This window comes from Mauremys reevesii, linkage group 6, assembly GCF_016161935.1.
Source record: "Mauremys reevesii isolate NIE-2019 linkage group 6, ASM1616193v1, whole genome shotgun sequence".
NCBI lineage: Eukaryota > Metazoa > Chordata > Testudines > Geoemydidae > Mauremys > Mauremys reevesii.
Genome location: NC_052628.1, coordinates 5,563,304 through 5,579,019, shown reverse-complemented (window position 1 = coordinate 5,579,019; position 15,716 = coordinate 5,563,304). Strand labels below are relative to the sequence as shown.

Below are 15,716 nucleotides of genomic sequence, written 5' to 3'. Positions count from 1 at the left end.
GAGGAGGAACCACAAAGCAAGAGAGGAGAAGAGAACAAACAGTAGAAAGGAAAGCAACTATACACACAAATGAGACAGGGGGGAAAAAAGGCAGAAAAGGTGATGAGAAAATGAACAGAAGAGAAAAAAGGTGACAGCACTTACAATCAGTGGCGATTAACAAATTTGCCACCCCTAGGCCCTCAAAAAATTACTGTCCCCCCCCAACACACACACACACCAGCTCACCTCCGCTCCCCCGCGGCAAGCCTGGGAGGGAGGGGGGAGAAGGGGAGTTGCGGCACGCTCGGGGGATGGCGGTGGTGGAGCAGAGGTGAGCTGAGGCAGGGAGCGGTTCCCTGCCCCATCCCCGCCCCAGGTTACTCCCCACACCCGCGGGCCCCAGCTCACCTCTGCTCTGCCTCCTCCGAGCGCGCCACTACTCACTCACTCCCTCCGGGAGGTGGAAGGAGGGAAGCACAGCACGCCTGGGGGAGGAGGCGGGCCGGGGAGTTGGGGAAGGGGCGGAGTTGGGGAGGGGGCGTGAGCAAATTTGTTGGCCTAGGCGATAATATGCTGCTGCTTACAATGAGGGGACATAAAGGACAATGATCATCTGCTAATTGCCACGGTGATGCTGCACCAAAAAAAGGTTGGACCAACTGATGTGAGCACAGAGCCACACTGATTTACAACAGAATCATTCAAACTGGACAAAGCATTAGAAAATGCACTGCAGGGAATGATTCTGTATAGGCCAAAGAGGATAGGAACCAAATCTAATGGGTTCTGCCCATCTCTATATTCTGTGTTTTATTTGTATTGTCTGCATCGTGTTCATGTGCTGCACTGCACTTTGTATTTAACAATGCACAGGCACTGCAGTGATGCTCTTTGATACATGTTGCCACGTATCTTGTAAATTAAATGACAGCAGTAAGCGATGTCACAAGATATGTGGCAGTATATGCTTATGTACCACAAAGCAAGAGACAGTCCATAAAGGGCACATAAGATACAGACGACATTATCACTCACAAGAGGTAGCAAAAGGAAGTCAAGGAAAAGGAATACAAGTGCTCTGTCAGATTATGCTGGATTTATGTCACATCCTGGACAAGGCTCAATGAGATTATTATTTACTTATTGTACTGCCTTCCCTTGGAAATAACAAATGGTTTTTATTGGTATTGGGAAGGACTTTGCTGCCAAACTAAAAAACTTTATTCAGTTTGTGGTGTTTTGAAATAGGATTTTCACCAGTCTTTTCTTCCTCCCGGGGTCAGAAAGACAGCTGAACCTTCAAAGGGCAACAACACTTCTATCATCCCACCTCCTAATATACATAGCTTCTGGACTCTGTTGCCATTGTTCATCCGAGAGAATGCATTATTACTGGATGAGAACAAAGACAACAAACCAATAAAACAATTTCAAGGTTTACTGCTACAACTGCAATCTACCTTCTTGTGCAATTTACATTCAAACCCCTTGGCACAGGATACAAAAAAACCTTTGCTCAAGATACCTTTTAAATTTAGCTCAGACTTGGTAACTTTACCAAACTACATAAGGTCCTGCATATTTTCTACTAAGGGTCTTGCAGAATGAAGACATATTTTCAGTATACCAGCAATGGAAGAAAATCCTCATATGATCATAACAGCCACTAGATCAGTGTTTCCCCAACAGTGGGTTTAGGTACTGCTCACAGTTTGCCAGGCATATGGCTGTCCAGCACAGAGACAAAGGATAACATTTTCAATAGCACCAAAACACAAGGTCCCAAGTCCTATTTTCAAAAGTGATTTAGGAGCCCATGTCTCATTGACTTTCAATGGGACTTAAGTGCCTAGATTTCTCTTGAAAACTCTACCCAAAAGCCCTGCTCTGAAGAGCTTAAAAACCCATGGATTTGACCCTGCAAAGGGATTCACCTGTATGGAACCTTATGCTTGTGCAGAGCCTGACTCTTCAGGACGCATGCAGAATTAAGACCTAAACAGACAACAGATGGGATGGGGGGAAAGGATGTGACATCAAAAGCAAATTAGTAAAGCCACCATCTATTTTGTTCACTGAGGGGAAGACCAGGGCTCACAGCACTCAAGGAAATAGTGTCTTAAGGACGGGATTGGCTTTGAAAGTGACAATCAGAGCATCCTGAGCAAGACAGGACAGCAGCAGGAGCACCAGCACAAGACAGAGCAGGGTCCAGCCTGCACAGTGGGGATGAAAGGTAACCAGGGAGCACCAAGCAAAATACAGCTTTACAGGTGATTAAATAAGCTCTCTATCTTGAAGGTAACCTCCACCCCTAACTCGTTGCTGGGTCTGCAGTCCAGGAACACACCTAAGGCCTGAATAAACAGCAGCTGCAGGGCCGAATACTAACTAAACTCAGTGTAGTTAAAGGCAATGGTAGGTAGTGGGAAGACAACAGAGAAATGTAGTGGTCTATGCAGTCAAGCTGAAAAGAAGGCAGCAGAGAACCTGACAGCCCTACAGAACAAAGCAAACATCCTCTGTGATGTCAGGACATCACCATGCGCACTGTCAGCTGAGCTGGGGATATGAAAAAAAGAATGAGAGAAGTTCATGGAGGACAGCTCCATCAATGGCTATTAGCCAGGATGGTCAGAGGCACAACCCCATGCTCTAGGGAACCCTAAACCTTTGACTGCCAGAAGCTGGGACTGGATGACTGAGGATGGATCACTCAAAAAATTGCCCTACTCTGTTAATTCCCTCAAAGGCATCTCACATTGGCCACTGCCGGAAGACAGGATATTGGACTAGATGGACCACTGGTCTGACCCAGGATGGCCATTTGTATCTTTTTATGAACAAGTTGACCATGGCCACCCCAACAGCAAATATACTACCACTGTACTGAACTGGACAGGCACCTCCACACAGCTGTGTACAACTTAACACCTGCCATACCTATGGCTACAAAGTCCACAAATCCACTGTAGCAACACTCCCCAGCAGTTAACATCTCCACGCCACAGATACTGATTCAACCTTATCCTGCATGCTGCTGTAGCTCTAGGGTCCACAGTCCAGCTGTGTCACCATCAATGCTTGCTACTGAGGTGTATGCAGAGGACTGAGTGTGCATCCCCTCAGACTTCCTTCTATGTCCTCTTGGGTCCCCTAAAGATTCCCTTGAATCAAGGTTTCTATTCTCTTACCCAGGTGTCAACACAGGGAGACTATAGTGTTTTTAAGTGTAGAAGGCTGGAATGTCATTGCCTCGGTAACGCTTTCCAGGCTGCTAAGCTGTTACAGCTGCTCAGTGCTTCTGTTCTTGGAGCTCCAGTGTTATCAGCACAAGCAGATAGTGCAGCCAGCTAATTCAGCAGACCTCAATGTTATTCATAAAAGAAAGACCACCGGCACAGTTTAGGGACAAAGGCACTTGGCCAGGTTTATAGCCTTCAAAGCACAGTCCTAGCGTCCCGTAGGAGCTACAGGTACAGTAACATACGAGTGCCCCGTGGCAAGGAGCAGCTCAGTCAGCAGCCGGAATTTCTGTTGTCCCCTCGGACACACAAAGGATTATGGAGAGGTACCCCAAGATTTCTAGCCAAACAATTTACATACCACCTTAAATGTTTCATGTCATCTCCTTGTTACCTCTCCTTGTATCTTGTTCCTGATGTCTTGGGCAAAACATCCCTATTCACAGGGCTTAAGTTCAGCCGGAGCTGTCTGGAGTGGCGCCACAATGTACCCCAGCAGGGCTGAATCCCTAAGCCCCGGAGCCTCCACCCCCAGGAGAGCTGAAGCCCCAAGACCCGCCTCCCCTGCAGCTGAAGCCCAGACCCCTGCCGCCCTGCAGGGCAGAAGCCCCAAGCTTCCCCCCACCACCAGCCCAGCGGCTGAAGCTTGGAGCCTCAAGTTCCCGCTTCCTCCCCCTCTCGGCCCTGGAGTTTTTATAGCATGTTGGTGGGGTTGGGGAGCCCCTCTGGGCAACAATCTAATTGAATTTGAGCCGTGACTATTCATCACTTCTGTCAAACCCTCTTATCTTTTGCTAGGGCAGGAGGTACCTGTGCTAATCTTTGGGAATGTGTTCACATACTAACCCAGTGCCTAGTACTTCTCAGAAGTGCCTGTGTTTTAGCAACACTAGCAGTGCCTTTGCTAAGTTCATGTACCAGACAGTAAACTTGTAAGCATCTGCTTTAATACATCGCCTGACTTTGGCTCACAGTCACAGGTCTTGCCCCAGGCCCAGTGCTCCAGGCTCTCTTTCTCTCTACTACATATAGCAGGGATAGGCAACCTATGGCACGCGTGCCAAAGGCAGCACACAAGCTCATTTTCAGTGGCACTCACACTGCCTGGGTCCTGGCCACCGGTCCGGGGGGCTCTGCATTTTAATTAATTAGTTTTAAATTAAGCTTCTTAAACATTTTTAAAACTTTATTTACTTTACATACGACAATAGTTTAATTATATATTACAGACTTATAGAAAGAGACCTTCTAAAAATGTTAAAATATATTACTGGCACATGAAACCTTAAATCAGAGTGAATAAATGAAGACTCGGCACACCACTTCTGAAAGGTTGCCGACCCATGACATATAGAATCTCTGGTTTTAGAGCCAAGATATCCACGCCCAACAACCCAATCCACATGCTTGGTGAACCACACGGAGAAAGCAGATGAGTATCTCAGACTCAGCTACCCTGTTCCCCCAGCTAGGAATCCTCATATCCCCTAATAAAGATGCAACAGGAGGAGGATTTCATCCTCATGTTGTTCCCTAGCGTATAGGCACAGCAAACTCTCCATTCTGAGCTCCTGCACGCACATTGACTGAGGACATGAATTCCATTATACAGTATCTGCCGAGTCAGGCAAGGGCATTCTACATTCTGTGACAATGCTATGCACGCATACAGGAATGTTCTGTCACCCTTTTCAGGTGTGTATAGTAATGTACCTCCAGTTGGATGCAGACACTTCAATCTCATTTTGAGACAGGCAAACTGCTATACCAGTGCTCTGCCTTTAATTGAAGATTTAATAAAGGGTGAGGGGCTCGATTTTCTAGGGGTGCCCTCTGTCAACAGAGAGAAGACAAACAGAGAGATCAAGTACTTGTCCTCCCAGTGCTGTGAGGAGTAGGACTGCTAATGAATGAGTCTGCATGGTATATGCATCTTATTTGATACTTCTACTCACCCAAAATACAACTGAATTCCTTGACTCCACACACAAACTGTGAGGGCAGGGAAGAAGAATTTGGGGGGTGAGTGTAAAGACAAGAATCAGCAAATCTTGCTACTACAGCTGTGAACTACCGCTTGGCGTCACACATATCATATTCCTAGTGAGGATGCTCCCTATTCATGGAAGCTGTCCATCCTGGGAATCCTCAAAGGATACAACCCCCCATCCACTATGCCAGACACTGAAGGAGAGTGGGCTCTCAAGACTCTTGTATTAGTTGCAAAAACATGTTTTGGTAAAGTGTATTGTATGGCCACTCCCGCCACCCTACTTAGGAAGTCCCAGAGGCAGTGTCGGACAGATAGCTGGCTGATGCCCATCATAACCCCAAAGATCCAGGGCAGTTATGACTCTGTCAAGGAGTGAGAGGGTGTGGATCCTGTGCGTTGCTCTCTCCCCATTACTGCTCTGGGAAGCCTGCAAGCAGGAAAGCCTGCATCAGTGTGAAGTCAAGGAACATCTTCCCTAGCTAATAGGTCTTGTGTGGAGAGTAATGGTTTAACTTGTTCCTGCTGGTATAGTTGTGCCACTTGCATCCGTAAGCCAGAAGCAGCTGCCTGAGTACATGGGTGTTTCAAAAACACTCAGAGGTTCCCATGGAGCAGCGAGCCCAATGATCATATCCCACTTGCACTGCTCAGTACACAGAGCACTCTGGTAACTTAGCCATGACTAACCCCAGGCTCTGAAATTCCTCAAGGAATCAACAATGAGCAGAGCCCCAGCTGGAACATGGAAAAAAAGGCACACAGTGTCTGCAAAACCTTTTGAATGTCTAGCATCAGTCACTAGGGACAGTGGAGTGATGAGTCCATCCACATTCTCTAGTTAAAGCGAACAGAGCATTGGCTGTATTTAAAAGGCACATAAAGTAAAGAAGATGTGACATAGCCAACAACAGACCAGTTTCATTTGGAACACCCAATCCAGTTCATGTCCCTTCACCTTAAGATGTAAAAAAGTTTGGATAGGTTCAGAAAAAGACAAAGAGATGGCTAGGATTTACAAGTGACAGAAGAGTGCAAAACCTATAACTATTTAGCCTCTAAAAGAAGATTAGAAGGGATCTGACTGAGTTCCTTCTTTCAACCCGATATTAAAATTCAATTTAATCAAGTCCCTTATAGCTAGTGTGTGGTCAACCCTTGAAATTCCCTGCAGCACAGGTCAGAAGCAAATACTGTAGCTGGAATTTTTCCAAAGGATAGGATAATATTATAGTTAACAACATTAGAACTTAGTCAAAGTAAGGTAAAAATAATCCTCTTCCATGTTTCTTCAGCAGAGTCTGGAAGCAATACGCACACACACACTACTCCTAGAGGAAATCTACGCCACTGCACACACACAGAATCTATGTCCCCCACATATTTCTTTGCTTCCCTGCTGAAAAATGACTTTCTGATGGGGAAGCAAAAGGAAGCCACAAGAGGAGTCATGTGACCCTCACCAGTGGTATGTTTCGGTTGCCCAGGGCAGTCGGCAGAGAGATAAATCGCTATGGGGTAGGGGGCAGGACTGGGGAAGACCCCGCTAGTGGCTCCTATCCTGTGCTGCGCTCAGCTGCTAGTCCCGGCTGGGCTGAGGAGAACGAGACTTCCTCTTCCTGTGCACGGCATCTGGGGCCAGGTCAGACCCACTACCCCCAAGCTGTAGGAAGCTCTGCAAACACCTCTCCCCCATGCTTCCTGCACTCATCGCTCCTCAGCTGCAGGGGAAGGGATCACTGTACAGGGAGCTGCTCCTCCATCTGCCCAACCCCTGTGCATCCAGATCCCATCATATCCAGACCCTCCCGCTAAAACTCACACCCTCCCTCGCACCCAGAACCCCCTGACAAACCCCAGTCCCCCTGCACCACCCCGATGAGCCACCCGCCCCAGAAACCCCACCATACCGAGACCCAACCAGCTGCATCTGGATCCCCACCCCACTGAGCCCTCCACACCCAGACAACTACCCTCACCTTGACTCCCCTGCAGAGGCCCATTGCAGCCAGAGCGCCCCCCGCCCACCTCAATAATCCCCTGTGTATCCAGATCCCCCCAGGATCCCTTCCTGAGCTGCCCACACCCAGATTACCCCACACAGAACCCTCTCAACCCACACCTAAATTCCCCCACGCTAAGCCCCTCCACACTTGGATCCTGCCCTGCTGAGCCTGCCTGCCCATAGCTGGTGCACCTGGCATGGAGTGGCAGGGCCCTGGGGTGTTTCTGGAGTAGGCCTGATCCTTGCGCTGTGTCAGGGTTGGGTCCAGTCTCACTGCTGAGTCCATGTCTCAGTGGGAAGCTGCAGGGTGATCTCCTACCTCCGTGCAGCCAGTGGCCTGTGCTCCCCACTGCCAGGCTGGAGCCTCCACATTTATTTGAGAAATAAAATTTGCAGAATTTTGCAGATTTTTAAAATATTGTTTGCAGAGTTTTTAATTTTTTAGTGCAAAATGCCCTCAAGAGTAACACACACACTTTTCTACGTACAAAATTGCAAGGGTAAAGAGATGAGGACAATCTCCAGTTGCTCCACCAGTCATAAACCATTGCAGAATAGTCAAGATACCCAATGAGATGGGTCAATAACTTGAGCTATTACAGCAAATCTTGGGTGAAATTCTGACCACCTGCATCAATGGAAGTTCTGCCACTGGACTTCAGTATGGCCAGGATTTTATCCCTTCCTTCAACTGCCCATCTCAAGGCAAACTATTAACCAAACAATTTCCATCCATGATCCTGTGATAAACATGCAGGAATTATTCTCAGCTACCATGACATTTCCATGCATACAGTGTGGCACAATCAGAACCTATGAAGGTTCAATCTGGCCAAATGAGGTTATTTTATTTATTATTATTATTATTAATGGTTATTATTGTTTACTGCAAAGTCTATCTGGAAATTTCAGTATTTTGCTGGTTCTTTTGCTATTACGAAATATCAAATTATGGAGAGCTTTTTTTAAAAAAGCGAATGAGGTGAGAGGAGTTAGAGTTTAACTTTCCTATCACTCTTGCAAAGGACTTTTAATTACATCCAATAAAAATATGATGAGGTTTAAAAATAAAAGAGAACTAAATATAAAATAATAGTGTTCCACTAATTTTACCTTTCAAAATTAATGTTGCTGCACTTCCTATTTTTCTTCAGAGAAATGTCAGGCAGAAATATCAATCTATCCTCAGGGAAAAATCAAAGCATCTGAGACTTTAAAAGAATCCCGTGTTTAAATGAGTTAGTGCATTGGAATTCAGTTGGGAGCAGTGTATTTTGAGTAACAATGTAATAGAGGGTTTTTTCATTATTAGATTATACACCTATACATCAAACATTGGGGCCTGCTTCTAGAACAGCTACAACATTTGACCATTTGTAAGCAGGCTTCAGTGCAATCTATTCTTCATTACAGCCTTAACTAGACATTCTAACACATGGAGTAGTTAAAAATAAAGAGTTGGAAGTTTACTAAAAGATTGTACACCAAAAATTTGTATCAAGTTATTAGGAGGAAAGTATTCCAGTGGATGATGAGAATGAACATTTCTAGCTGCATCACTGATTTACTGGGAAACATCATTTCATCTCTTTGCCTCAGTTTCTTTATCTGAGAAAATAAGGCTAATGATGCTTGCTTACTGTTGCAAAGCATTTTGAAATCTATGGTTAAAAACAGTTGAAGAAGTATTTTTAGAATTTGTAGGGACATATCAAAATGTTTAGGCAAAAATATGATTTCATATTTTGGACACCATTTTTCATCTCTAAGAATGCACGAAATTTTACAAAGTGTTCTTTTCTTTAAAGAAAAAAAAAGAATACTATGAAAAAATGCCAGCAGCCCAGTGAGAACACACAACTGAAACATACAATTAGGTATGGAGCAGATTCCAGGATAAACTTTCAAAAGGGGGTTTGTTTTGTTTTTTAAATTGAAAAGTGTGACCTCTATTGTATTATGAAGTCTTTGACAGTGTAACTAGGATTTCCAAAAGAATGCATGCCCTATAATGAAGATTGTGTAAAAAATGGTGCATTTATTCAGTCAGGTAACTTATGCACATTTAGAGACCCATGCAGTATGTGTTTTAATCTGAAGTGTTAGTGGAGGGGATAAAATCTGCAGATTTTTTTAAATTATTTATTTAGAACCTGACTGTTCCCATTATAAAGTTTTATTTTTCCTAAATTAACTATTGATATTACCATCTGACAGAAAAATAAGCTTCCTAGAGAAAGTCAAGTGCCTGGGATTCACTAGCAACAGACCTCTCCACTGAGCACACGTGGATGTTAAACATCAAGTAAAGGGATTATGATCTTCTCAATATTATTCTTTAATATTTATGTTATAGTAGCAGCTTGAGGCTCAATCAGGATTAAGGTGCAATGGTGCTTGGAGCAGTACAAACACATGGACCCTGCCCCAGAGAACTCACATAGCAAAAAAAAATCTGATTTTTTTTGTTTTACCATCAAAAGCAAACAAGCAGGTACTCAATAAAGCTTTTTAAAGATTATAAGTAAGCAATGCTGGTGATCACCATTGCCTTTGCCTTTAATACATGGAAGAAACAAGGTACATCCTAAAATTCAGCGTAACGTAACATTACGAAATGTTCTTTCCCTCTTTTTAAATGGAAACTAAAACAGGGTGACTCACTCAGTTCCTTTTCATTTTTCATCTTTGTGTGGTGAGGAGACTCAAATCTTTTTCAATCACAGGGGGGGCGGGAGGGGTGTTAAAACATGTAAGAGGGGAGATAGATTGCTTATTTGCACTGTACAGTGATGGTCACAAACACCACCCTATACCGGAAACCTACTGACCACTATACTTATCTACACACCTCCAGCTTCCATCCAGGACACATCACACGATCCATTGTCTACAGCCAAGCCCTAAAATACAACCGCATTTGCTCCAATCCCTCAGACAGAGACAAACACCTACAAGATCTTTATCAAGCATTCTTAAAACTACAATACCCACCTGGGGAAGTGAAGAAACAGATTGACAGAGCGAGACAGGTACCCAGAAGTCACCTACTACAGGACAGGCCCAACAAAGTAACAGAACACCACTGGCCATCACGTACAGACAGCCCCAGCTAAAACCTCTCCAGCACATCATCGATCTACAACCTATCCTGGAAAAGAATCCCTTGCTCTCACAGACCTTGGGAGACAGGCCAATCCTCACTTATAGACAGCCCCCACCACCCCCAACCTGAAGCAAATACTCACCAGCAACTACACACCACACCACAGAAACACTAACCCAGGACCCAACCCCTGTAACAAACCCCGTTGCCTTCTCTGTCCCCATATCTTCTCTAGCGACACCATCAGAGGACCCAACCACATGAGCCACACCATCAGGGGCTCATTCACCTGCACATCTACTAATGTGATATATGCCATCATGTGCCAGCAATGCCTCCCTGCCATGTAAACTGGCCAAACCAGACAGTCTCTATGTAAAAGAATAAATGGACATAAATGAGACATCAGGAATGGTAACATACAAAAGCCAGTAAGAGAACACTTCAATCTCTCTGGACATTCTATAACAGATTTAAAAGTAGCCATCCTGCAATGAGAAAACTTCAAAAACAGACTTCAAAGAGAAACTGCAGAGCTACAATTCATTTGCAAACTTAACACTTTTAATTTTGGCTTGAATAGGGACTGGGAGTGGCTGGCTCACTACAAAAGCAATTTCCCTCTCTTGGTATTGACACCTCCTCATTATTGAGAGTGGATCACATCCACCCTGACTGAATTGGCTTTGTCAGCACTGGTTCTCCACTTGTAAGGTAACTCCTTTCTCTTCATGTGCCAGGATATTTATACCTGCATCTGTAATTTTCACTCCACGCATCTGAAGAAGTGGGGGTTTTTTTACCCACAAAAGCTTATGCCCCTACCTCTAAATGGTATTTCCCCTAAAACTTGTTCCATTGGCAGATGAGCTCTGCAAAGTTTCATACCAGCAAAGTTTGTGATTTCAGAAAACAAAGGAAATAACTGAAAGAATTTAATATTTTCTTTTACACACGAGAGGAAAGAGCCCTTGTTGCAACTAACAGCTCCGCTACACTTGTGAGTTACAGTGCATTAAAAAAGCCCCAGGCGCACTGGCTCACAACCCGTCCACACTGGCAAGGCACGTAGAGCGCTCTGACTCCACGGCTAGAGCGCTCCTGGTACTCCACCTCGGCGAGAGGAAAAACATTTGCTGGAGCGCCCCAGCGTCTGTGTGAATGAGATGTTGCATTACTGCGTTCTGATCAGCCTCTGGAAATGTCCCATAATCCCCTTAAGTCAAGTGGCCACTCTTGTCATTGTTTTGGATATGTCCTTTGAAAGCTCCGTTTGACAGCCGGCTGCTTACCTGCTCCGAGACAAAGCAACCATTACTATGGAATGCTGTGTGTGAGAGAGGGAGGTGGGGGGGGAGGTCTGCTGGTGTCTGAACTTACAAGACAGCATGCTGACATGCTCTCAGCTCCCCAAAAACTCACTCTCTCCCCCAACATACAAACACACTCCCTGTCACACTCCCCCGCATCTGAAAATCACATTGCAGCTACTTGCATGCTGGGATAGCTACCACAATGCACTGCTCTCTGTGGCTGTTGCAAGAGCTGCTAATGTGGCCACGCCAGTGCGCTGTCAGCTGTCAGTATGGACAATCTAAAGCGCTTTCCCTATTGCGCTCTACGAAGGCTGGTTTAACTCAAAGCACTCTATATTTGCAAGTGTTGACATGCCCTAAGGCAGAGGTCTCAAACTCAAATGCCCACGAGGGCCACATGAGGGCTAGTTCATTGGCCCAAGGGCCGCATCACTGACACCCCCCGCTTCGTTGCCCCTGGCCCTGCTCCCACTCCACCCCTTTCACGAGGCCTCACCCCTTCCCTGCCCCCATTCCAACCCCTTCCCTGAAGTCCCCACCCCAACTCCACCCCCTCCCTGCCCCCAGAGGATGCATGAGAGGTGTGGTGGGGGCTCAGGACGGGGAGTTGAGGTGCAGCAGGGGGTTGGGGTGCAGGCAGGGGGCTCAGGGTGCAGAAGGGGTGTGGGATGCAGCAGGGGGCTCAGGGCAGGGAGTTGCAGTGCAGGAGGGGTGTGGGATGTGCCACGGGGCTCAGGGCAGGGGGTTGGGGTAAAGTAGGGGGTTGAGGTTCAGGCAGAGGGCTCAGGACAGGGAGTTGGGGGGCAGGGTGCAGGAGGGCATCAGGCTCCAGGGGTGGCAGCAGCGCACACCGGGGCCAGGGCAGGCTGCCAGCCCCGGCCCCGCTCCGGGAAGTAGCTGGAACCATGTCCCTGCGGCCCCTGGGGGACGGGGGATGCAGGGCTCCGCACACTGCTTGCCGTGCCTCCAGGTTCCCCGTTCCCGGCCAATGAGAGCTGCAAGGGGGCGCTGCCTAGAAGCCAGGGCAACACACGGACAGAGCCCTCTGCTTCTCCCTGCCCCGACCGCAGGGACATGGTGCCAGCCGCTTCAGGGAGCGGCACGGGGCTCGAGAGGGGCAATCCCGCGGGTGTAGTTTGCCCACCCCTGGCCTGGAGGTAGGCCGGGGGCGGGGGTGAGTGCAGGCTGCTTGGCGGGCCGCAGGAAATAGCCTCGTGTGTTTGAGACCCCTTCCCTAAGGCCATGATCCTGTAACTAGCTCTGTGTGAACAGGCTCCTGCAATTTGCAGGATAAAGGCCTAATTGCTCATTGCCACCTATCTTTTTTTTGTTCAAGGGGGGTAAGGGAACATTACTGGGTCTCCTCTTGCTCGAGTCTCTTCCAGCAAGAACAATCACTTTATGCTTATGTCTATTTAATAAAGATGAAGTTCTAAGATGTCTGGCATTAACTCAAAGAATGACTCTCCCTAAACATAATGCATTTTCAGGTGAAGCTTCTTCTCACCTGGCAAGTTCTTTAATTAAGTTTGCAATGCGTCTCTTGTCCTCGGGACACAAATCCTTTAAAGAAGCACTCTTCGCTCCTCCTTCATTAGTGACCTGAAAAGTAAAATCTGCATTTTAAAATGCAATAGTTTATGCAGAACAAGTATTTCTGAAGCTATTAAAAGTATTTCAGGATGTAATGGTCAGAAAATGATGCTAAACAAACTCAGACTGGAAGCACGGTGCCTATTTTTAACTTTAAGGGTAATTAACCATTGGTACAATTTACCACATTTTGTGGTGATTTCTTCTAAAAAAGTTACTGGGCTCAATGCAGGGTTTGCTGGGCGAAGTTCTCTGGCTAGTGTTATGCAGGAGATTCAAACAGATAATCAAAATGGTCCCTGGTGGCCTACAAATCTAGGATTATATTTGTATTGTGAATTCACCCAAATTGACAGATCAAAATCAGGAACTCATTGTGTGGCTAAACACAGGAGTCAGAGAGAGCAACAGGAATGCAACATATAAGCAGTAATCAGGGTGATAACAGGATAGGTATCTTCTTAGCTCCATTGTGTTTTGTTTATTTAGAAACACACACTAAACTGAGTTACCCCCACCCCACTAGCCACTGTCAGTTCTTTTTTATTAGATTTTAAATCTACACTATACTCAACTGCTTCTCAACCACTGCCAATCCTGCCCCACAAACAAGATAATTTTTAAATTTAATCTACCATGCTTTCTTCTTCTTTCTGAGCCAGTCCACTCCTATATTACACCTAAATAAATGGATACATTTGGTACCCATGTCCACCAGAGGGCGTACACAGTTTATAGTTTAAAAGTCAGTTCTTACAGTATCACTGTTATTGTCATTACATATAATTAGGCTTGGACAGATTAGATTATTATTGGTAAATGTTGATTTCATTGTGCATATACAAACCAGTGAAAAAATATTTCCATTAATGATCAAAATTTACAAATAGGCAAGGAAAACATCATTTGAGAACTTTGATTTAATGGTATCTACACCTCTACCCCGATATAACGCTGTCCTTGGGAGCCAAAAAAATCTTACTGCATTATAGGTGAAACCGCGTTATATCGAACTTTCTTTGATCTGCCAGAGTGCGCAGCACACCCCCCACACACACCCCGGAGCACTGCTTTACCACATTATATCCGAATTCGTGTTATATCGGGTCACGTTATATCCGGGCAGAAGTGTACTTTGTATGTGAGGTTGACACTTTGTTGTAACAATTATAAAACTTTCATTTTTTATTCTCAACATCTGCTGTTATTAAATAATTATTGTCTTACCTGTACTTAATTTCCCACAACTGAATATTAAATTGTAAAAATCTAAGTAAGTCCTTAAAAAGAGAATATCCATCAAAATTATATTTCAAAAAATTGAATTCTGCAAAGCCTACATATAACTGTGGATATTTCCATGGGTTCTTCCAATGAACTCTAAGTTTGGCCTTACTTAGTAAAAGAACAACTTTATACAGCTACCGATTGAGTTATCCAAGGCTTGTGCCACGCATTCTCATACTACAGTGATGACCTTAGTATAAGAACCTATATGGAATACAAAGCAATCCAGAAAAGAGGTGGAGATTGAATTATTTTTAATCCACATTATTTGCTCCAAGAATTTGGTAGTAAAACAGAAATCAAACTAAGTGGAAGTAATGGCAAATATTCAAGAATGTGTTTACAGTGTGCTAGATCTTTACATACATGTAATAAAACCTACAAGTTCCTATATGCTTGAGTAGAAGATTGAAGATCTAAACCTTGATCATCAGATGGTGTAGTCAGATCATATAACACTCTTTCGATTCTACTAGTATCTCAGGAGGATGTTAAACAGCAGCTACTAAAGTTGAACAATTTTAAGCCAGCAGACCCAGATAACTTGCATCCCAGAGTTTTAAAAGAGTTGCCCACAGGAGCTTGCTGGACTCTTGTTGATTTTCAATAAGTCTTGGAGCACTGGGAAAGTTTCAGAAGACTGGAAGAAAGCTAATGTTGTGCCAATATTTAAAAAGTGTAAATAGGATGACCCAGAAAATTATAGGTCTGTTAACCTGACATCGATCCCAGAAGGATAATGGATGGCTGAACAGGACTCGATTAATAAAGAACTAAAGCAGGGTAATATAATTAATGCCAATCAACACGGGTTTATTTTGAGAAAAGAACCTAACTCGGTATTTTTTGAAGAGATTATAAGTTTGGGTGATAAAGGTAATAGTGTTGATGTAATATATCTAGACTTCTGTAAGGCGTGACATTTTGACTGAAAACCAAAAAAGGTATAAAAATAACATGGCACACATGGTCTCAAAACGTAACTGTAAACGGAATCACCATTGAACATAAGAACATAAGAACGGTCGTACCGGGTCAGACCAAAGGTCCATCTAGCCCAGTATCTGTCTACCGACAGTGGCCAATGCCAAGTGCCCCAGAGGGAGTGAACCTAACAGGCAAGGATCAAGTGATCTCTCTCCTGCCATCCATCTCCATCCTCTGACAGAGGCTAGGGACACCATTCTTTACC

At 45.0% G+C, this 15,716-nt stretch overlaps 1 protein-coding gene across 3 annotated transcripts in view; it reads right to left on the bottom strand.

Moving 5' to 3' along the window:
* Window positions 1-15,716, bottom strand: part of KIAA1328 (KIAA1328 ortholog) — a 258,387-nt gene that overhangs the window by 231,229 nt on the left and 11,442 nt on the right. For all 3 annotated transcript variants that reach the window (XM_039543310.1, XM_039543309.1, XM_039543308.1), the window contains one exon: window positions 13,152-13,246. In XM_039543310.1, the coding sequence (XP_039399244.1) occupies window positions 13,152-13,246 (95 nt within the window). The remainder of the gene's footprint in view (window positions 1-13,151; window positions 13,247-15,716) is intronic.